This window comes from Brachionichthys hirsutus, chromosome 8, assembly GCF_040956055.1.
Source record: "Brachionichthys hirsutus isolate HB-005 chromosome 8, CSIRO-AGI_Bhir_v1, whole genome shotgun sequence".
NCBI lineage: Eukaryota > Metazoa > Chordata > Actinopteri > Lophiiformes > Brachionichthyidae > Brachionichthys > Brachionichthys hirsutus.
In genome coordinates this window covers 8953612-8977365 of record NC_090904.1, presented here as the reverse complement: position 1 = coordinate 8977365, position 23754 = coordinate 8953612, and the positions used below count along the sequence as shown (strand labels likewise).

The 23754-nt window shown below is 48.2% G+C and overlaps 2 protein-coding genes across 3 annotated transcripts; both read left to right on the top strand.

The window, feature by feature from the left end:
- Nucleotides 1-882: 882 nt before the first annotated feature.
- On the top strand, nt 883-4063 carry LOC137898067 (zinc-binding protein A33-like). Of its 2 annotated transcripts, XM_068742063.1 has the most exons (3): nt 894-979; nt 1141-1245; nt 2452-4063. In XM_068742063.1, the coding sequence occupies exon 3, from the start codon at nt 2464-2466 to the stop codon at nt 3826-3828; it is 1365 nt and encodes a 454-aa protein (XP_068598164.1). In that variant the 5' UTR covers nt 894-979; nt 1141-1245; nt 2452-2463; the 3' UTR covers nt 3829-4063. The 2 variants fall into 2 exon arrangements, with proteins under 2 accessions (XP_068598163.1, XP_068598164.1); XM_068742062.1 differs by lacking the exon at nt 1141-1245 and having other exon boundaries at nt 883-979.
- A 7276-nt stretch (nt 4064-11339) lies between these two features.
- sdc4 (syndecan 4) lies at nt 11340-22666 on the top strand. Its single transcript, XM_068742411.1, has 4 exons — nt 11340-11543; nt 19262-19487; nt 19575-19793; nt 20048-22666. The coding sequence occupies exons 1-4, from the start codon at nt 11490-11492 to the stop codon at nt 20197-20199; spliced, it is 651 nt and encodes a 216-aa protein (XP_068598512.1). The 5' UTR covers nt 11340-11489; the 3' UTR covers nt 20200-22666.
- The last annotated feature ends 1088 nt before the right edge of the window (nt 22667-23754 follow it).

Here is a 23754-nt window from a genome sequence, read left to right as displayed (position 1 = left end):
ATCACCTTCATTGATTTTAGAGATTTACATTTTTACTAGAAATCACTCCCCAGCATTAATATGTGGAAGCAGGACATTTGTAAAAAATCTGCTTTTCTTTTGAACTTCCTGACAAAAAAGCATATTTAGAGAATTTTGCTGAATATTTGGCTCATTCAACATTCATATGTTTTACTGCATTAATAAAGCTTCTTGTTTTCATTTATTGAAACTTTGATTTAATGCTATTTCAACTGCTGAACCTTCATTATGATGTGACCTTCAGTCCTCCGGCCGGTAGAGAGCGCTCTTTTTAGTTCTCATCCTCCCATCAGCTTCAGAACTGACATTTAAAGTCCTTGTTTCCTGAATGCAGTCTGAGAACGTCCATTTTTATATTTTAAGAATTATAAAATCATCTTTAAAATTCCACTGCAGTAGGTAATTAGTAGTACTGTAGTCGTAAGTCTTAATGATTAGTATTATTGTAAGTGACTAGTTAGTCTTACTGTAGTAGTTACTAGTATTATTATAATAGTGACTAGTAGAAATTAGTAGTGACTAGTAGTACTGTAGTAGTAACTAGCAGCAACTAGTATTGACACGCAGTAGTAAAGTAACTATTATTATTGCAATGTTGACTAGTAGAAAGTAGTAGTACTGTAGTAGTAACTAGTAGTGACTAGCAGTACTTAACATTAACCAGTAGTGACTAGTAGTACCAGAGTAGTAACTAGTGAACAGTAGTAATTAATACTAGTGACTAGTAGTAAAGTAGCATTCATTAACTTTCTTCCTCTCGCGGGAACAGCTGGACTGGGCGGGGTCAGCTTGCTCTGGGCGGGGTCAGCTTGCTCTGGGCGGGGTCCACCCCGGATGCGTCATGTTACTTTCTATTTCCGGGGTTTGAGACCAGCCGCGGGGACAGCGGCAGACATCGATCGTTCCCGGTTGCTCAGTGAAACGGCGTGGGAGTCTGATAGTGAAGTCGCAGCTGCCGGTAATCACCGACTTTAATCATTTAACAGGAGAATAAGTAGGAAACAAACAGGAGACTCGTGTTCCGCGGTCCGATCTGGGGACTGGGTCGGGATAGCGCCCTGTTCTCCCCGTCTCGGTTCTGTCCGTCCTTTCTTTATCCGGGAGCGTCTCTTCTTCCAGGGAATCCCGGATCGTTCCCGTCCTGGTCTTCATCCGAACAAGAACAACGAAACGATCAGAGACAGCAGGTCGAGGGAAATCAGTTCGATTTCTCTGAAAACGAAAGTGAGTCACGAGGTCACGTGACTTCCGTGAACTCGACTACAAGATGGGACTTTTTTTTTTAAAGCCTCCATCATAAGTAAATGGGAAAATCTAGATGTTTGTTTTTGTTTTTGTTTGTTTGTTAGCAGGATTACGGAAAAACTGCTGGATGGATCTTGATCATAAAAATCTGAAGATGCGTCTTGGTCTATCTTTGATCCATTAAATTCTGAGAGCGATCCGGATTCCAGTCTGGATACCGAAACATCTGGATTTTCCCATTTACTTATAATGGAAGCTTTTAAAAAAAAAAAACCCACCTCATAAAATCTGCATTCAATTCACTCACCAGAAATCCCAGTCATGAAGGGGTCCGATATGAACCATCATGAAACATGTCTTCTGGTTCTGATCCAGAATGAGGTCAGGAACAAATATTACATTTAAGCATTAAAACCCATTTATGGATTCAAGAATGATGATGATGATGAATATATTTATTAGATAGAATGTTAGAGTACAAGTACAGTCAAACAGTAGCATGTATTACAGTACAAGTGCAGTCAAACATCCTGTCTAAGAGGAGCATTTCAAAAAAGTCCTTGCAGTCTTGTTTCTGTTGAAAGTCCTTAGTACATAAATCATCCACAATTAACAATACAAATTTAACAGTATAATAGAAATAAAACCAATATTCAATTACTCAATTGATGCAAAGTAACATTCGAAAAATAAAATGATTTTAGACCACCGATGCAAACTAACAATAAATCTAAAATGAATTACACCACTGATGCAAAATGACAATGAATGACAATAGATTACATAAATTACAATAAATTACAAAGACACTTAATATGTGCAACGTAGGTGGACAAAAAAAGGGGGGGGGGGGGGGTTGATCCGGAGAGAGTCGTGATGACTATCTCAGAATCAGTTACAAATACACATCAGCTCTGATTCACTTTGACTTTTCATGGTTGGTGTATAAAGATACCAAGAACAATCTCGAACCTTTTGGTGCTGATCCAGATCACCATGTGGACGGTGTGGATCCAGTTAGGAGGGGAGCGAGCTGCTTGGGGGAGGTCTGCGCTCCGAGTGCTTTCCTAATTCTATAATTCTTCATAAGCTTTGATTTTTAGATCAGAATTTAACAGGAGAAACTTGACTGTTTACCGCGACTGCGTGCCGAACGCACTTCTACAGTCTCTGCTTTGCTTTCAGATCGGAGGGCAAATGGCTTCCAGCACATCGGACAAGCTCTGCTGCCCCGTCTGCCATGACATCTTCAGGGCTCCGGTGGTTCTGTCCTGCTGCCACAGCTTCTGTCAAACCTGTGTTCAGAGCTGGTGGAGAACCAAGCAGTCACGTGAGTGTCCAGTTTGTAGAGCCGTATCTTCGACGTTGAACCCGCCCATCAGCCTGGTGCTGAAGGACCTTTGTGAGGCCTTCCTCCTGGAGGGGGACCAGGAGGCTCTCTGCCCCCTCCACTCTGAGAAGCTGAAACTGTACTGCATGTCCGATCAGCAGCTGGCGTGCTTAGTCTGCCGGGAGTCTGAGAAGCACGCCAACCACAGGTTCAGACCCATCGATGAAGCTGTGCAACAAGGCAAGGAGAAACTTCAGCGTGAGCAGGAGACGTTGAAGGTGAAGCTAAAGGATCAGGAAGACGCAAAGAAAGTGTGGGATCAAACGGCAGAGCACATTAAAGTCCAGGCCAGCAACACCAGGAAGCAGATCACGGAGCAGTTTCAGAAGTTTCACCAGTTGCTCCGGGAGGAGGAGAATCAACGTTTGGGTACGCTGCAGGCGGAGGAGCAGCAGAAGAGCCAGAGGGTGATGAAGAACATTGAGGATCTGGAAAGAAACATCGCAGCTCTCTCAGAAGCGATCGCAGCGGTGGAGGACAAGCTGAAGGCGGGCGACATCTCCTTCCTGCTGAACTGTAATGCTCTGGAGGGGAAGCTGGACAGAGCCCACAGCTGCCCCACAGCTAGCCCACAGCTGCCCAAAGGACTTCTGATAGAAGAGGCCAAACACCTGGGCAACATGCCCGTGCACGTCTGGTCCATGATGGAGGCCCACGTCGCCTACGACACTTTGGTTCTGGATCCGAACACCGCGTGCCCCAAACTTCTGGTGTCTGAAGATCTGATCAGCGTGAAGCGAGTCGAGGAACTGCAGCTCCCTGACAACCCGGAGAGGTTCGACACTTACCCGGTGGTCCTGAGCTCGGTGGGCTTCAGCGCCGGGTCCCACTCCTGGGCCGTGGACGTCGGAGACAGCGCCGAGTGGCTGTTGGGAGTGTTACCAGAGCTGATGCAGAGGAAGGGCTACACGGGCTTCTGTCTGTGGGGGATCGGGCTGTACAACGGCGTGTACAGGGCACGGTCTCAGTCCGTCAGCAGCACCATCCAGGTGACCGGGACGCCGAGGAGGATCATGGTCGATCTGGACCTGGACCAAGGAAAGCTGTCCTTCATCGATATGGACACAGAGTCATTCATTCACACCTTCAGTCACAACTTTGAGGGGAAGATGATTCCGTATGTGTCGGCGAATAACCTGGATGTGTTATCTGGGCGGTATCCCCCTCAATAAACCGACACTAAAAAAGGTTCTGATCCGGTGCCACTGGTCCCGTTCCTCCGCAGATCCAAAAGGATGGATCTGCCGCCTCACAGCAGGAAGGCTCTGGGTTCCATTCCTTTCTGTGTGGAGTTTGTATGTTATCTCCGGGTTCTCCGGTTCCCGACAAAAACATGCAGCTCAGGTGAACTGATCACAACAGTTTGTCTGTAGGTGTGAGTGTTTGTATATAGCATATAGCACATGGGTGTTCTCACATCCACGGTGCTGGGATAGTTCCCCAGCCTGGGAACTGGGGAACTACATAACAGGGTACAGGGGGGGGGGGGGGGGTTCAGTGTTTGTGACCGTGGATCTCGGGCTCTGGGCTGCTTCTTCTGCGTGTGGCTCCGGTGGGGCCCTGGGGGGTCGTTTTCGGGTTGCTGTGGCTGCTTGGGGTGATCTGGGGGCTCATGATGCCATTGTTGGGCCCGGGATGACTGCCCCTTTCTTAGGTTGAGGTTTCAGGCATGCCAGATCCACCACTCCAGCACCTATGGAAACCCGATTTGAGAGTTATCTCCGCCCACAGATCTCTGAGTCAGTGGAGGTTGCTGGGTTAGTGTTTGTGGCTCTCACTATGCTCTCTCTCTTTTTCCTCAGATCTCCTGAGAACTTGGTGATCCAGACGTTCCTCTAGAGCAGGGGTGTCAAACTCAGATACACAGTGGGCCAACGTTGAATAAATGAACCTTTAATATGGACCCAAACAAGTTTTGCTTTAACATTGAGTATGGAACAGGCAACGCTTTTGTAATTTAATCATGAAGACATGCAAAATCGAATTTCAAATTAGAAAATGGCATTTTAAATAGAAATTGTATGTTTTTTTTATTTGCAGCCTTCTGAGGTAAATATGAAAATAAAATAACAATGAATGAACCAACCATTCAAGCCTTGGAGTAGCAAGAAAAAGTGCATAAAGAAAGCGTTAATTACTGCCCAGTTTGCAACACACTGATCTAATCTGATGTGCCCAAGCCAGATACCTGGCATCCTGGGCGGAGTTTGACATTTGTGCACTGTGTTGGTTTTGTTCTTTGAAGAAGGTGATGTTCATGCACGGTTCATTTTGTGCACCATTAAAAAATCATATACCTATGTCTTGAATCTGAAAAAAAAAACCACATTTCTTTTCACGAAAGAAGGGTTCGGTGAACGCGCATATGAAACTGGTGGGGTTTGGTACCTCCAAAAAGTTTAAGAACCACTGCTCTAGAGGCTGACGAGAACCTGGTGTATTGGGACAATTCTTGGTGATGGTTGGATGGAGGGGATAGAATTAAGGAGCACAAATAAATAAACACTGTGTATTTGTCACTTTTTGTTTGTCCATGTTGTATGTTCACTGCGGTGTGCACAGCCCTGTACGGCGGTAGGCAGGTAATAAAATTTGAATAGGCTAGTGTGGTGTGCGGACTAATTTGTATCACTGTTTGAGTTGTGCATGTGTTGCTGCGTGATGTGGACTTTTAGCACCCCCCTGTGGATCCTTGCGTGGACAGCACTGGGCGTGGTCCCAGACGCAATTGAGGTGTGGGAGCAGAAACACCTGCTGGTAATCAACAAAGAAAGGAGATAAAGGACGGCAAAGGGATGGCCGACAGAGCAGAGACCGGCAGGAGACCGGCAGATGACAGGAGTGGCCGGTGGACTGTGGCGAACCTGAAGCGAGGGAAACAGTGACCCGCTGATCTGCAGAGCCTTGATGACGGAAGAAAGGGACTCTGACAGAACCACCCTTCAGGAGGAGAAAGAAACGAGGCTGGAGAACTCTTCTATGAGATCGGCGTAGGAGACCCTGATGAGTGGCCGCCCCACGAAGAAACCGTAAGATCAGCGGCATTTCAGTTTGTGTTTTGTTTTTGGTGCCGCCGAGACGAACTTTGTGAATGGCCCTTAAGAACATATAAAAGAAATACTGACTTTCGCGTGTTGTCTCCTGCCCTGTTCTTCTTGTTACTTTATGACTTTATCCGTAACACTATAGTCTGCCGAGAGGGCAGGTGACGGGCACAATCACTATAGGAATAAAATTGCATAAAATGGTCAGTTATTATTTCACACTTTACTTTATCTGTGGGATATAAGTTTTAGTCAGAGTCTGATCAGGTGAGGTTGACAGATTTTTATTTTTTTTCATACAAGACTTTTGTACTTGTTAAAAAATGAAAAACCTGCCTGACAGAAAAGTTTCTGAAGCGTTGCTTCGAATTTTCTGTAGTTTTCTTCAAACCGTTTCAATAAACTCTTCCTGGAAAAACGCCCTTCTTCCCCGTCGGAGCTGGAACCCCTTCGTGGTGCCCCCGTCCGCCGGCCTGACGGACTCTGCTGGTTTTGGTTGGAATCGGGCCCACATGCTCTTCCAGTGGCCCCTTTAGGCTAACGTTAGCCGGGGCCTCCTGTGGAACAGGATGAGAACATCCAGGTGGGGAGTTTACAGCAGGAACGAAACCCGCTGCCAAGGGATTGTAGTAGAACCGTCTGAGACACTAATCAGAACCAGAACAGAACCGATCCACTGGTGAGGGTCAGAAAGCGACACCGGAAGTCCAACTGGACATCTGACAGAAAGGTAAATGGAAGTCCCTCCCCATGCCGAGGGTTCAGTGATCTCACCTTAACGACCTGTTCAGGTGAGGTTGACAACAAGGGGCGTGGTTTTGCATACTTCCTGTTTCAATCAGCTGTCGTGGGCGGCGTTCAGCTTGCGGCCGTGTGAAGTGCCCAAAACGCTGAGAGGGTTGATCCTGAGAGAAAGAGCCCCTTCTGCTCCAGAGGCCTTTGCTTTCCCACCTGAGCCTCAGGTGTTTGCTTAGCGCGCTGCGGTTTGAGCGTCATTTAGCTTCGGCCTGGAAATGTTGACTTTGGGCCCGGTTGCCCTTTGGAGCCCGCCGGCCCCTGGGAAAAGAACCCCCCCCCCTCTGGCTCCTGGTGAACTGTGCGTGCGTTGATTATGATGATGACTTTCACGCTGAGGAAACGTGCGGATGTGGAAACGGCTGCAGGTGGGCGGGGCTCGGTAACATGATGATGAAAAATGGCCGCCTGTGCTCAGGTGTTTCTGAGTAAATGGCGGCGAGGTCAACCGTTGAAGGAGCAGATCGTCGAACAGAAGAGCGTTCCATTAAACGGGCGGGAAACGACGCGGCTGGTTGGGTTAGCGTAGACGCTAGGACGCGACAAAGCATCCATCGCACAAAATGTTACCGAAAAATCACCCCCAGTGAGTTCTGCTGGCGCCAACCCGAGATCCCAGACCGCAGGAACAGAACCTGGGGAAGGTCCAGGTCCAACCAGGTGACCTCTGACCTGAAAATGAGAGCCTTCGTCCGTGTGTTGAGGAACCCTCGCAAGGCGTCACATGACCGAGCTGAAGTGCGTCAGGGTTTCTTTATCAGACAAAAGCTAACGGCTAAGCTAACCTTTACTACTTCCTGATCACCGCTTCACAGACCCTTCCTTTAAGCACTCGTCCTCTCCCTCCCTCACTAATTTTCACCGATGCTTGCTCACCTGTCTGACGCCTCTCCCCCCTCCCTCGGCCCCTCCTCTCTCGGCACATGGCCCTCGTGTTACCTGGCATGCTAATGCTAGCGTTTATTTTCACAGGGATACATTTTCTGGCGGTCTCTGCCAGAGACAATATTGTGCTGGAAACATGCAGGTATTGACTGTTAAGATTTGAGATGGTCAAATAAACCGGCGCTGCCGGTCTCTGGCCCGGCCCGGCCCGGCCCGACAGAGAGGAGGCTGTGTGTGAACAGCCGGTGCTAATGACAGACAGGAGGGGAAGCTGCAATCACTAATAATTACTCCTCCCTCCATCCATCCATCGCTCCCCCCCCCCCCCCCGGTCCAGGTGATTTACAGCTGCCTCTCATTTATCTTCCCCGCCTCTGATTTCAATTTGTCGTTCATTTTGCGCTCATTTCCTCCCAGCCTCTCGCTCTGCAGCGGCGGCGACCGTCAAGGCCGGCCTTTCATTCCGCTCGGAGCCACTAAGCAGCCTCTTATGCCCTGACCTTTGGCGTTCCGGGAGCTGCCGGGACAAACGGCGCTCAGCGAGGCGTAAATGATGATGGATCTGTTCTGGTAGACTTCGGGCTAGAGTTACGTCGGCCCGGCCGAGGCCTCCGTCCGGATGCGTGTGTCGGACTCGGGCTCTGGAGGCGTGCTGTTGAACACGGCACTTTAAATACGGTCCGGGGGTTAGTCGACTCACCTAGTCGAAAGGGAATAGTGCGTACAGTATCACCTCGACATGCGAGCGTCCCGAGGCACGAGCAAACCTGCCAACAAGATACGAGCAGCTTCCAGATGGTGGCGCTGCACTGGTTCAGTCCAGGTGTTCCAGGTGTTCTCCGCCTTCCGTCCTCGTCTCCTGCAGGACGGAAGTGCAGCGAGAAGACGACGATTGAGATGAAGCACGAAATGATCCATCAACATGACCGTAAGTGATTGGACACACCCGTACGAGCGGAGTACATTTACCATAATTAAGTACAATTACTGCATAAAGTGTTACGTATTGTCATAAATATTGATGGATGGAGGGATGGATGGAGGGATGGATGGACCCCTCTCGTCCATTTTCTCGGGACTCCACAGATTTCCTCTTTCTGGTGCCGCTGCGGTTCCACAGCGACACCTGCAGGCGCTAAGGGCGTCTGCTGTCTCCTCCCGGTTCGGGTTCTCCTGGCCCGGTGAAGTTCTAGGAGTCCAGATTGTGACATAAACGCTACGTTCTATGAACAAAAGCCTTTTGTACTCAAAAATGATAAATCTATTAATTATTTGATATGCTCTTAATAACTATATATTTATTTTATTTAATAATAATCAATTATTTGAATTTTGTGAATGCTATTAAAACGTGACTTAATTTTACACATTTCTGTGAAAGGTTGTAAACACAACATTCCTAATGATGATGAATGTTTTAATGAGGAGTTTGTAGATTCATCATTAGAGCTGGAGACAGACCAATAGCAGAAGGAGAAAATAAACAGATAATCTCACACCTATAGCGTCTGCTAATGACCAGCAGGAGGCGCTATAACGCCAGCAGTAAAATCCAGCTGCGCCTCTTTCGTGTTCGTTTTTTAAAATCGTGACGTCACAGCTGCTTGTTTCCTTCTGACGGGGAGTTTGGTCTTTTTGTGGGGGGTCTTTAACTCTTTCTCCAGTTTATTCTAATATAAATGTGAAAACATGAAATAACACGGAGACGGAAACATTCCACAGAATAATCCACTGCTTTCAGCTATTTAATTGTTTGTACTGTACTTTTAAAATGAGAATGAATCGATTAAATCATTTGAAAATGGGCGGAAGTGTGGGTGTGTCCTCAAAATGAAAAATACTGGAGTAGAGCCAGATAAAGGTGCGGATCCATGTTTTTCCAAACAGGGACGGGAACACCTGTTTGCCCTGCGGTGGAACTTCCGGCTGTGTTCTGGGAACCTCAATGCACCTCAACCTCAATGCACCCACCTGAGGAAGACAATGGTGAAATCCCCCAATCCCAGCCAAGCACACCTGCCTGTTCTCACCTGAGCGGGGAAGCGTCCGGCTCCGGCTCCAAACAGCGGATTCAACCATTTGATTCAAGTAAAGCATTTCTGAAGTTAGGCCAAATAAATGATTTAAAGTTATCCATCCATCCATCATCCATCCATGCATCCATCCATCCATCCATCCATCCAGGTTGCTGTATGAACGTTTCCATCGATGCTTCTGAGGGCTTTAACTAGACCCGGATGGAAATGAAGACTTTTTATTGATTATTTTTATTTGAAAGCTTTTAAAGATGCTGATTATTTACCAATAATCAATGAGGTATCAGGTATTAGCATGTAGCACACCTGAATGAGGTGCACAAACTTTAAACTAGCACTGCCCTCGGACCTCAGCCAGCGATCAAACACTTGGTGGGGGAGGCCTCGTGGCATTTTCAGTGTATAACTTGAACATCAGGATATTCCACGGTGTGTGTGTAGGTGCGTGCGTGCGTGTGTGTGTGTGTGTGTTGTCTGTTCTTATCTCTAACTTGTGCGTTATCTCTGTGTTACTTCATTTTATGGCTGACTCACAGCAGAGATTTGAAAGAGCACAAAATTCTGATCCCGAGTGACTTTATTAAAATCCATACGGTTTATTTATTTACGCTCTGCATGCGCGCGCACACCCACGCACACATTAACCTATACAGGTTTATTTCCACCCGTGATTATCTTCTAAAGTTCCTGATCGTGGAAACCAGATGTATCCAAACACAGCAGAGTGAAAACGTCAGGTGGAAACAAGACCGCTGTGGGAGGAAGCGGGGAAAGTAGAGCAGGGGGGGGGGGGGGGGGGTATTTTACCGGAAGATGACATCACCAGAAGAATTTCCATGAAGCAGCATGAATCCCCCTGCAGAAATCACTTTCCCTTTTACGGGAAAGAGCATGCGGTCCAAATATTCACAGCTTGCCTTACTTCATAGTTTATCATCATAAGTTGTCAAAAAAGAAGTTATCGTGTGATTAATGAAGACGAACAAAGATGTCGCCCTCAGACATTTCAGAAGTCGCAAGTTCTTCATAATCACATTTTGTTCTTGGTTGCTGGAGCACGTACTTCAATATTTTACTCTCGTTAACAGTTCTACATTTAAATACACATTTAATGTACTTTCCCTTTAGTTCCTGTTTCCCTGTTGCTTCCCTCTTTTAAGAGCGACATGTTCTGTCTAACTTCAATACATTTATTTACTTTTGTTACCAGATGTACATAAAGTTTTTGAAGAAAATAAATTTACGTCAAATGATAATATAGAATACAAAAATAAAAGCAGCATACATAAATATAAAAGAATTAACTACATCCTGAAAGGTAGATTTACTCAAGTACTATATTTCATTATAAATGTGTTGTAAGTTTCCAACAGATGTATTTTGTTTTTATGACATTTCCTATTTTTAATACAGATGTACTTATCGCAGCCTACTTCATTCCAAATCTCATTGTGTACCCGCCAGACAATGACAATAAATACTTTCTATTTCTATTCACTGTAGCTTTACATTATTTGATGCAAAATTATTTTTTGGTACATAAACACTGCAAATAGTTCAATGCATTCTGTTAAATAAAGAACAACTACACTCAACTTCAACATAAAACAAAATTAAGTAGACTAGATTATATCTGATCTGACGATCAAGCCAATATTTAGTTTGAGTGTTATTTTATTGTGCTTTTATTTTGAAAACAACTACCGCTGTGATTGGCTCCCATCAATGACGCGTCGCGCTGAAAAGTGGAGGGTGGGGCCAGCTTGTTGAATAAGAAGACTTTTGACCGTAAATTATGGCGAGGGGGGAGCGTCGTGACGTCACGGCTCGACGCTGATTGGAGGACAGTCGGGGGGAGAGTCAGCGCAGTTCAGAAATATAGAGCGAAGCATCCCGCGGAGCCGAGCAGTCACCGGAGAAGAACGAAGCAGCGCAGCCGGAGCGAGACGAGACGGTGGACAGTTATCCCACGACCGGTTCCGTTGGACTGTACTGGGGCGGGACGCGACCGGAGCACCCAGCAGCTGACCGCGCTGGTTCCGTTTCTTCTCTCACGCTAGCTTAAGGACAGCCATGCTAACCCTCTGCCTCGTGTTGATTGTGTCTGCCTCCGCTTTCTCAGAGTCGGTAAGTTTGTTTTTTCTGCACTAATTAAATGAAACTTTGAGTTTGGGAACTTGTTATTCTGTAAATTTGGGCTGTGATCCAGCTGGGATGACGTCACCATGGGCGTTTATTGCATTATATCTGGTTTCTTTCTACCTCAGAATTCTGTTTGATGCTGTTTGAGCACCTTTGTGTTAATGTTGTTAGCCGTCGAGCTAGCTGGCGTGCGTGTGCGTGTGCGTGTGTGTGCGCGTGTAAGTACGTGCGTCTGCTGGGTCAGACATCCTGGCAGACCCCTGCTATTATCCGGTATGGGGCCCATATGGGGGTATCTGGCGACTGCCTCCTGCCTCTGATGGGTCAATCAGCGGGGCATGTTGACATAGATGCCCCGGATAAATGCCCCGGCTGGTTTGACCCCCCTGCTGAACCAGTATGCGCATATTAAAGGGGCTTTTTGCAGCACCAAACCGACGCTGGGGGGGGGGGGGGGGGTCTCTGAGGTTGGGTGTTTATTTTAAGATTCTGCGTGAAGTTTTTTCATCCGTAATCCGCTTCATTTACTTTCAGGGCGTGGCTTATTCTTACTTGGCAGGACGGATCAAAGCCTCTTTGTTGTGTATCTATTTTGTTGTGACCTGTACAAACTGATAAGCTGCCCCCCCCCCCCTCCCCCATACCAGGCGACTTCATCAATGGTTTCTACTTATCTTCACGACACTTCTAAGGAAAACACCTCAGTGCCTCTCTGACCTTTGCACCTTTCCCATAATGACTACCCCCTGCGGTCCAGTGACGTCATCGCTCTATCACTTCCCAGAATTCCCTTCACTTCGCTGCAGCGAATGATTGGAACTCAAGCTCTCGGCTCTTCCGTCAATATTTGACTCCCTTTTATATTTTATAGCATTCTTCAGCCCATTATAGCGGAGAATAAGACTCTCGTCCACATTCACGCATTTAATGAGGATTGTGGGTTCTTTGGTGGAGCTTTTTACTCTTCACTGCCCTCTTGAGGCGATCTCTTACCTATATCTCGTCTGCAGGGAGGAGACTCATTGTCACGGCTGTGTTTACTGTGTGCTAGTCCCGGCTCCATGCCCCCGCCCCTTTCACTTAGCACAGTTGGTTCGCGCCAATGGTTGGACTAGCTAGCATGTAGCATGGAGGCAGCGCCACGGCTCCTCCGTTGCTAGCTGTTGCATTCCTCGGATCCATGCAGCTTCTGCTTCTTTTGTTCCCCCTCCCCCTCTCTAACTTTTTTTGATTTTCCCCTTCTGGAATTTGACCTTTGTTCACCTTGACCAGTCCTCTTGGGGATTTTGCACACTTGGAGGGGTCTCAATGGGGGCCCTGGGGCCTTTTCAGGAGGGACACTGTGGCTACCCACGGCTCTGCTAAAGGAGCCGCTAACCTTTCAGGTTTCTTCGCCGGTCTGCGTCCTCGCCTGTTCCCGGGTTCCTCGCCGTCTCTGAGCCGTTGTCCTTCCCGGTAGGCCGGTCTGCGTCCTCGCCGTTGTCCCTCGGGGTAGGCCTTGGCAGCTTCTCTTTTTCCTTTGATGAATACTTAGCCTCTGAGCTCTGACAATCCTGGCCTCCCTCCTTCCAGCCTTTTCTTCTCCTTGCCCTCTGAGGTCATTATTGATTGGAATGTGGGTTTGCCATTCACAGCTAATCAATAACAATGTTCTGCTACGACAATAGAGCGTGTCCTGAATGCAGAAGAGGTCTTTATGGGTGCCGCAGGCATGATTGGAATGTTTTTTTAATCAATGGAACGGATAATTCTTTATCAACTGGATGTCGGACTGGTGATTTTCTCATTCTGGGGAGTTTCTGTTCGTTTCAGAACAAAGCTGTGGCCGGGTTCGGGCCTCATCCGGTCGGATCAGGTGGAGAAAACAAACTTGTGCCTTTTTGCCATCGACTTCAGTATTTTCTGTCCATATCAAACAGTCAAACGCTCTTTAAATGCTTTAGTATAATTAACCCAATGCGGCGACTCCTGTGGTTAATCTGGGTTTTAAAAAAGTCCCAATCTGGAGATAATCCATGTTCCGCCACCGAACTCAAACGCGTTTCCTGTTTGAATGTCGCTGGTTATCCACGGAGCTCCAACCTTTGTTTTTAAGGCGGTTTTTTTTCCTGGCTGCTGAAAGCGTTCTGGGGAAGGAGGGAGCGTGATAAATGGCGTCGCCGGGACGTAATAATGGTTCCTGCCTTGTTCTCCACTGGTCTATTAAATCCCTGTGGGCCCAGGAATGTTGGCACACAGAGAGGAGGTTTTTGTCCTTCCTGCCTGCGATGGAGAACCCGACCCCCTTCCTCCCTCCTCGCCTTTTCAGCCGTGACATATTCTGGCAGTTGTAACGGGGGCTATATGAATACATTTGGGCAGAAGTCGACCATAAAGCCCTCTTTTTCTGGTTAAATCACTTTATCCACCCTTTGTGTTATTCTACTCTTGCGGAGCGGCGGCGTCAATCAGTCGGTGATTAATGTGACCGCGGTGCGACGGTCTTTGGGCCCACCGACCGGTCCACATCGGGGGTTTTTCACACGACCAGTCAGAGAAATGGGTCACAGACCTCCTCGCCTGAGGGTGGTTCATCGATGTTTGAAACTGAAGCCGCTCTGCAGCGTTTTTAAGTGACGGTGAGGCACATGTTTACGGTCTTGGGTTGGATTGTTCACAGTTCTCCTGCAATATTGATAAAAAAAAAAGACTTTTTTAAAAAAGCTCTCCTGGATTAGTATTTATTTTAACTGGCGAAGATGTAACTCGGGCCACACCCGGGTAAAAGGATTTTTCTGATTATCCTTCCTGCTGCTCTGAAGCTTTCTGTTTGAAAAATCCTTCTTGGTCAACCTGAAAGGTGAGGAAAGAGTCAGAGACGTACAGGTTTTAAAATCGACCAATGGCAGCTTCTTATTCCCCGGGAGACGTGATCCTTCACGCGGCGGCCTCTCTCGGTCTCGAGCGCCGAGCTGCTGTGGTTCTGCGGCGGACTAGTTAAAATGCAGAGGGCCGCGATGGAGCATGGAATATGAGCCTTGCTGTGTTTCCATTGGGAAACGTATGCGCGAGCCCGGAGGGAGGGCGTTTGATGTCGGACCCGCTGTCCCGGGGCACCCTGTCATACCCTGACAGATGGTTGTTCCGGGCCTTGAGCCAGAATCCCAGCGCCGATGCGCTCGGCAGCAGACCAGATGTATCTGATGTGGAAATTGGAGGGCGTGAGTTGCGTTAAAGCGCTCCACCCTGCAGCTGGGCGACAATCCGACGTCCCAGAAGTGTAGATTTAATGCGTCCGGCAGCAACGTGACGGCGTTTCGGGGGGGTAAAACTCCCATGGTCTTAACCACGACTATTTACTGCTTTCCAAAGTTTTGCCTGTTTATTATATATTTTGGGTGACATTGTTGGCTTGCCCCCCCCCCCCCCCCACGGTGTTTCCTGACAGGAAAATTAGCACCTTTTTTAAAATTCTGTGCTCGAGGTGCATATGAAAGATGCACAACCATCCCTCCGTACGGCTGAGGCACAGCTCCCGTCCCGTAATGTGTACTTAAAACCCCGACCCTGCAGGGGGACGAAACTGACCCACTACTGCAGTAGGACCGGCGGATTGAGTTCTGAACTGCGTGAGCAGAGGTTTGGCTCGATGTGCAGAGCAAGAATGCGGAGGCTAACCGTGGCCAAGCTGTTGGCTGCGTATCTGACCCACACCGAGACGCATTCCTGGGTCTGCAGCTCGGTTCTGGTTCTGGTCCTGGTCCTACATTGTTTAAAGGATAGCCAGCCAGAACGTTTTGCTTCTATTATTGTAAATTACTGGATGGCTGTTTTCTTTCCAGCACGTTTGAAATGCTAGGTATTCAGTGGGGCCGACGGACGCCAAAGATTATCGACCAACGAGAAAAACATCCAAGTGTTCAAGTTCATCAATTTCTTTGGGAAATGGCTAAAAACACAGCTTCCATTTTATCGTCATGTTAATCTGAAGGGGGCGGCGGCCTATGAACCGACCCGTAGATCTGTAGGGTGAAGAGTCGTCTGAGGTCGTAGCGGCGGCGGCTGTTTACGGCGCGCCTCAGGCTTGTATTGAGCAGACTTGATTGATCTTGGATGGGTATTTCCCGCCTCTTTCTTATTTCCTGCCATGAAGCTTCCAGCCGATCTTTCATCAGATGGCAGCTCTTCAGTGGCGGCCATTAATCTGTCTGCTGGTGCCTTTGATCTGATTTGGCGACACGTTCGCCCGAGGGACCGACAAAGACTTCAGAGTTGAGGCATGAAAACGACTTTGGTTTGTTTCACCGCTGCAGGCGTCGGGTCCGTCTGACCGTCACTCGTGGATTTGCTAACGAGGCGGGAGGAAGTGACCAGTGAAGGCCGTTCCGATAAGAACGCGGATGTTCATCAGAACTCAATTGGGCTTATCAGTGGAGCTTGGATCAACAGTGTCTGCTGCACAGCTGGCCTCCGTCTTATCGCCAACGGTCCGGAGGACAAACAACTGGTTCCGGATGCTGACGGACTTGAATGCACTTCACCGAACAATGTTTGTCTTTGAAGAAGAACCAGCCCTGAAAGATCTGCTTGTCTGAACGACTGGCCACGTGGAGAACCCCTGTTGCTGTTGGGTGGATCTACGGCATGACGGTTCTGGCGTTCCAGGTCCGGTGTAGGTTCTCCACGCTGAACTTTGTGAGCCATTTTTCCAGGCAAACAAACCTGAGGCTTTAGCTTTTACCCCCTTTCATAACGTCAGCGAGCCGTCGCTGTTCCCGATGGCGGTGTAAACACCAAGAACGGTCACGGCCTCTACCCTCATTGACGTGCATCGTGAATCGGCGGTGGTTGACGGTGATGTCACTCCTACCAGAAACGCAGTTTAAACGGACGCCTGTTCCAGGTTCAAGCTGCTACGATCCGACTAGACTAGACTAGGGCCTGTTGCCACAGTATCTCACGAGTTCAACCAATCACAGGACTCCTATGTCAATTAGAGCGACTTTATGATTCAAAGACTTGGCTGGTATTGGGTCCGTTGAGTGCTGTAAAGTGGAGTCCTTGAACTCCTGTAAAGGTTCATCGCACGCAAGTCGGTGTTTACAATCAGATCAGGCGACACAATAAATGGTGCAAATCCAGACTGGATCAAGTATCACCCAGCAGCCGGAGGGGGGGGGGGGCGGAGGAAGCAATACGGAAAATGAAGGGAGATTTCGGAACCTTTCTGGAACCATATCTTTCTTCTTCGCTCTTTTATCTCCTGAGGTAGCATCAAATCAAAGGTTAGAAAGCCACAGTAATTTGGCTTTGCTTCAAAAGGTCAAGAGACGTTGGACGTGACGTAGAATAAGGAAGCACATTCCCGCGTGCTGGTGTTCCTTTCTGTCCTTTCATTCTCTGTACCTCCTCTGCCGCGGTGTGAATGGACCAGATGCCTCCTCTCCGTGTGGGCAGATGGACGGATTGTTCCCTACTTTAATGAAGGGAGGCGGCCGGAGGCTTATTCCAGGTTACCTTGGTCATTGATTCGCTCGTAAGGAGTCCCGCCGGCATTGTTTGGTGTCAATGGAAGGGAAAGGCCGGGCGGCGGGCCCTTTGACAGAGGGCCTTTCACTCGCTGTGGACAATTGGAGGACTGGAGGAAGTTTCTGGGACTTCCTTACTGAGATCTGGAGAAATAAGCACGGGGAGGGACAAGAGGTTAGGCAGACTCTTGCTTGCCACAAACCGAGATATTCTTTCCCGCTTCTCTCCATTAAGTGTTTTGCTTTGGTGGCGCGCCACGTCCGGCTACAGGTGAGATGTTCCACTCCAGGTGTGACGGATGAGGCTGTGGCTTCACTGATTGGACGGCAGGATGAAAACAAAGTGGTATAATATCCATTTGCACTGCCTGGTTGTTCAGGATTCTGGACGGATGATGGCGGGACGTCCGGTCGGTGAAGCGGCCCTGTTCTCTCACCGGTAATCTCCCTCTGAATGTTCCTGATTAAATATCTTCGCCTCTAAAGACCAGCTCCAGCAGCCATTGTTGTAAAATCACCATGTGGGAGCTGTTTTCCATGTTGCCGTAGTAACAGAGCCACTGGTCTTGTCTCTGTTCACCCGACAGGTAACACTAAATCAAGAACATACAGATGAGGTTCTGACTTTATTCTGAAGTCTATTTATTCTTCAAATAAAAAATTAATATGCCAAATAAGAAAACTAAACGATAAAAAACTAATTACATCAATATAATGCGATGAGAATTGATGATTCTGAAGCCACTTCCTTTCTTCATTAGAGGTAAGATAGGATCGATTTTAAACCTGATCTAAAACTGGTTTTACTTTATATTTGGTAAAGATTATATTTATATTCTAAAGAGAAGGAGGCAAGCAAAAACGTCCCTTTGAACGGGCAGAAACCTTGGACAGAACCGAAGGCTCCTTCCGGAAAGTTTGAAAATCCTGACGAACAACTCGGCAGCTGAGGAAGAACGGGAACATCCTAAACGCCATAAACTGACTCGGATCCTCTGAATGACTCTGACTCACGAATCCTCATTATCTCCCGAGTGACTGATTCTTGACGTGCGACTCGGCGGGCTTGTTGCAGCTCGCAGGACTTCACGCCACCGAGTCCCGGTCCAAGAATTGGGACTGGATCCTGGTTTTAAAAGAACCTCATCGCTTCACGACCCCGCGTAAACAACGTGGACTCACTTCAAAGGTGTGACGGTGACTCGTCCTCATTGGACCACCGTGGTGCTTTTGGGAGGGGGCAGGAAAAATGGTTTCCTCGTTTGATGCCTTCATGGAGTCAGTGGAGCAGCGCCTCCCCCTCCTTGTAATCAGATGATGTTTTAAAAGGGGGGGAGGCAGCAGGGTGTGTGTGTGTTCTCAAATACTATGCCAAGCATTTGAGAACACACACACAATGCTGGGAGGCCCCCGGCGGGCTTAGCCACCAGCTAGCCCTCAAAATGAAGACTCGGATGGAAGTAATTATGAGGAAGACTCCTGATGTGGGCCGCGCTCCGTCTGTGAGTAAATGAGGGTGCTGTGGGACGTCCGGGCGGGTTTCCAACGGCGCCGTGGTCGCCTTGTGTTCTCGCGTAATTGCAGGTTTCACCGAAGAAGAACTTGTTCCTCTTCTCCCAACGCTCTGTTCGGCTCTCCTACGTAGCATAGGTGTCGTCAATACATAAGCCTCATCGTTGTCATGACGCTTGGGTGCTTCAGCGGTGGGCGGGGCTTGGCTACAGAATCGTATGGAATCGTTTCATGTCTGACGGTGATGATCTAGGAATGCTAGCTGGTGCTGAAGCTACCGTTGGTGCGTCTGCAGCCAGCCCTGAAGCTAATGTTAGCACGTGTGTAGCCAGCCCTGAAGCTAATGTTAGCACTTATGTAGCCAGCCCTGAAGCTAATGTTAGCACGTATGTAGCCAGTGCTGAAGCTAATGTTGGTTAGCCGAATAAGTTGTTGTAGATAGCTATACTATTCACCATCGTGATGATGTTAGCTTTGTGTTTTTTATTAGCATTAGCATGAACTTAAAGCCGGCAACTGGGTCAGAACTTCCTTAGCAACCTGCTATTTAGAAACAACAGAAGATGCGTTTGGTTCGATTTCATGTTCAATGATGTTGGATCAATGCTCCTCCTCCACATCAGTCCTGATTGGTTGGTCTGAGCCGTGCGACAGGGTTCTAAGCGGTCTCCGGTGTCCCAGCAGGTGAGGGAGATGGAGACGTGGATGCCCATGAAGAGCACGCAGGAGGCCGCCATGCTGACGCCCCAGGACCGCCTGGAGGCGTCGGGATCCGACTTCGGCTTCACGGACGACGGCGAGGGCAGGTACCACGAAGACGACGATGAAGATGGCTACACAGACGATGATGACGATGACACGCTGTACGACGATGAAGACTACGAAGACTTCTCTGGGTCTGGTGACGGAGGTCGGTTCCCGCGGAGACGCCGCTCAGTTTAAATTCTAATGATCAAAAGTCAAACATTGGACTAAAGGAGGAATGTCCTCTCCACAGCACCGACGGTGACTCCGCCTCCTCAGCCCGACGTCAACGACAACAAGATCCCGGAGGCGGCGCTCCCGGCTCGACCGACCGTCGGCGAGGTGGACCTCGTCCGGAACAGCAACGAGATCCAGAGGAACGAGGCCGCGCCCGGCGAGGAGCACCCGTCCAACGTCCTCATGTCCCACGCCAGCGAAGACAGCATCTTCAGCAAGACGGAGGTCCTGGCAGGTCAGTGGACCCCTGGTCTCCTTTTCTAAAGGAGCGGCGAGGGAAGGAGGCGCAGAGCAGCCGTGGGAGTTCCCTCACTCGACCAATCACAGGAGAGCAGGCTTAGTTTAGCCCCTCCTGTTTCTTCTTCCCCTCCTTTCGTCCCTTCGACGCCGATGCTCCCTCTCTTTCTCCTTTTCGGTTTCTCGTCCCCTTCAGCCGTTGCTCCTCCTCCTCCTCCTCTAACATCTAGCTCTCCCTTTCGTCTCTTCCAGCTCTGATTGCAGGAGGCGCTGTCGGCCTCATGTTTGCCGTCCTCCTCATCCTCCTCCTCATCTACTGCATGAAGAAGAAGGACGAGGGCAGTTACGATTTGGGGAAGAAGCCCATCTACAAGAAAGCCCCCACCACGGAGATCTACGCGTAGACCTCCTCCTCCCGCAAACACACACCTCCCTCTATAAATCTAAGCAGTGCCTCATCACCGTACCTCCTCCTCCTCAGCGGAGTGACACTCAATAGTCAGGAGAGAAGCCCCAACAACACAATTGATTGACTGACTCCTCCTCCCTGATGTATGCTAACGTTGTTGGTGCTCAACCAATCAGAGGCTTCGTTGTTTGCTCCCTTTTGGAAAAGGAGCAGTGGGATTGGACGATTTCAGCCACGGTCATCTCGTCCTTTTGTTTGCTTCGTCCACATCCCAAGAGGAAAGCCCCGCCCCCGGAGATCTGTCATGGCTCCTCCTCTGTCCTCCTTTCCCCTCCTCCCCGCTGAAACACTAATGGCGTGCAATCGTTTCGTCTCGGTACACATTTCCAGTCCAGTTATTTATTTTCAGCTCCTCACGTTACTGTAGCGAATTATTGATGTGAATCTTTTCTTTTAGTTTTGAAGCCGACTCCTTGTTGTGCAGTTTGTTTTCTCTTCTTTTCTTACCTATTGTAAGTTCCCGTTGTGGTGGGAAAGATTCGAGTTGCTGTAGGGCTGCCAGCCATCGTTCAAAGACGGGACGGGAATGTTGGCTAATCTCGGTTTCTGTCTCGATTGGACGCGGATGGTTTTCATTAAACTAACCTCGTGGTGCGTTCAGGTTCACGCGGGGAGAGTCCCTCTGCCCCTCCAATCCCTTGATCTGGAGGAATTATTCCCAAATCCTGCAAGAACCTGGTCTAGATACGGTCTCGGTTCTGCCGCTGTGCCTCCAGGCTTTGTTTTTCTCCGCTGGAGTCAAACCAACAAGCTCCTACAAGGTGACGCGCCTACATTCCTCGGCCCGGTCGTGTGTGGAGGGGATTCAGCGCCGTTGCGGCGGCTGGCCCCGTTTCCACAGACGGATCCCCGTGTGTTCAATATGAAGCTACAGCTCCTTAGCTTAGCATAACTGAAACCGGCGGAACGCTGCCAGCCTGGCGCCGTCGGACGAGCGGAGACACGAGCCGTGCGAGTGTTCAAGAAGGTACTTCTGAAATGTTGACTCGTCTAGCCATTCTCAGAGGAAGCGTTGGATTTCGTCTGTTGCACATCGTGTGGAGTTCATACCTCCGGCCACTAGTAGGTAGCGTTGTAATCTCTGTTGAACCACAGCGCTATGATCCAATATAAAAATTGATCGATGCTTTTTATTTTATTTTTATATCAAATCAACCAATTCTTGGAAAATACGCCGCCCAACTCCACGACCAACGCTTTCCCGCTCACTAACTCTTTTCTAAGACACAAATGTCAACATGGTTTCCTCGGGCGTCCAGGAAGTTGATGCTGGGAAATAGTCAGGTCCTCAAAACATTTTCAGGCTTCATATTTTGTGCGGATTGAACATGTTGATCAGCGCGTGCTACACTTGTACTAAGCTAAAATAAGGAACGCTAACTAGCTTGATTTTTGCAGATTTCAGAGTGACGTCGTTCCTTGCAGTCGGACTCGCGAGGTACACGCAAACCTTTCTGCTCCGGTAAATGTTGCGATTGAAACTTGGAGCTCTGTAAAGCTCTGCTTTTTCCATAAATCATTTCGTGTTTTCGCGGTTGGTCTTTGAGCTCTCTAAAGCCATGATGAACCGGGTCCAGGCTCACATTTCCTCGCTCAGACTGACCTACCAACGATTTGTACATAATATCAGGTTGGAAAAAACAAACAAACATGGTACCGAATTCTGGCAACAAAAATATCTACCAAATATTTAAATGCCAAATTGTTCTTCCTGTTTTGTGTGTTTCTCCCAGCAGTAACGTGATTTAATGTAAATGAGTTTTTATACGACCGATGCTAACACTTACTGGCCTCGTCGTTCTCCTTTTGTTTGTTTGTTTTTTCTCCAGTAGATCAACTTTTGTTTCGTATTAATTTAACTGTCATAATTTTATTGCCTTCTTTCAGGTCGGGGTGTTTCCCCCTTTTTTAAGCTATTGTATATGTGATTTAAAAAGTTTTATATACACTAGTTTCAGATTTTCAGAGGCAAATAGTTTTGGAACTTTTTATTTTGTAAGAGTTTCTCTTATCTTTCTAGACTTTTTTTTTTGCTTTTGCGTTTATGTTTCGTGTTCTGGAAGGATCGCTCGTGTGGTTGCCGTTCATCTCGTCGTGCTACGTCGACTACGAGCCGGAGAGTTTCTGTTTTTGTAGCCGAACTGAGATCAAGCCTAGGTTCTGTCCTGCGGTACTGAAACGTGTCCACACGGGTTCAAGAACCCGTTAACCCTTTCTGATCTGACCCTCGGAAGCATCTCCGGCAGCTCGGCTCAGGTCTGGTCGGGAATCATGTGGAGAATGTTCTGCTGCTTAATGTCACGTGTGAATCACCAATGGTCCGGAGAAGCCAATGAATCATTGGATTCTGCCCACAGGTTCTGATTTATTATTGGAAATAAAGCTATTTTTATGCACATTAACATTTTAAACAATGTCTTTGTCATTATTTTCTGGTTTTATATATAAAATCAGGCTTAAGAGTATCCGAATAAGCTTCCGGCTCGATTGATTTGGCAACACCTGTTAGTGGGTGTGGCTTGATGAGACGGTAAACAGCCAGATGCTGCAGGTGTTTACAAGGCAGCTAAACAAACTCGAGGTTTAAAATATGCCTTCACGTTTCACAATAAAATCTACTTCCTGTTTGATGCCCTTCGTGTGAAAAAATATTCAGGGATGAAGGATTAAAGTCACAATTTGACTGTGGGCAGGCTAATCTGTTAGCACAATATAATAGTACACGTTACCCCCATATGTATATTGGTAATGTACCCCCCCGCTCCGAATCTACTCTCCCATTCCTCTGACGACATTCCCGGTGTCACATTTCCTTCGTTGTCCCTCGTCCTGGGATTCACCTGTACCTTTCAGTTCACTGTCATGGAAATGAAGGAAAGACAAACTGCTGCAGCAGCAAAAAGGAAAATGATCTCGGAGAGAATGGAATAAAGGGAGCGAAGCCGTCAGCTTCAGGGAAGCGTGCAGCAAAGAGGAGGCCTGAAATGCATCCATTAAATGAAGGCCGATATGATTCTCTCTTCAGGTTGTTGACTTCCATGCGGAGACAAGCCGCTACCTGTCTCGCTGCTCCAGGGAAAAACCCACAGGTGAGACCAAACAAGAAAACTGCTCACACATTCCAGCTCCGACACCGGGCAGGAATCCAGAGGCGGAGAGGAGCCGAGAACGGAAGAACCCGTTTAACGCAGTCTGAATAATCCAGTACCAGAACAGAGAGACTGAAGGAAGAACCATCAGCCCCCCATCGACCAGTAACATCTGTCGATCGGCTGTTTACATGTAAACAGATGTTAGTGGTTCAACTGCTCTCCACCGTCTCTAGACTGCTTCTGGAACTGGGCCTCGGTGGACTCTGATGTCTGCTCGGGAACGTTCAATGACAGCCACGCTTTGTCTTCCTCACCTTCCTCATCAGGGAATGGAAGGTTCAATTTTGGGAGAAACTGTTCTGATGAGTTTCCCTCGCAGCTCTAAGTGGAGGCGGCTG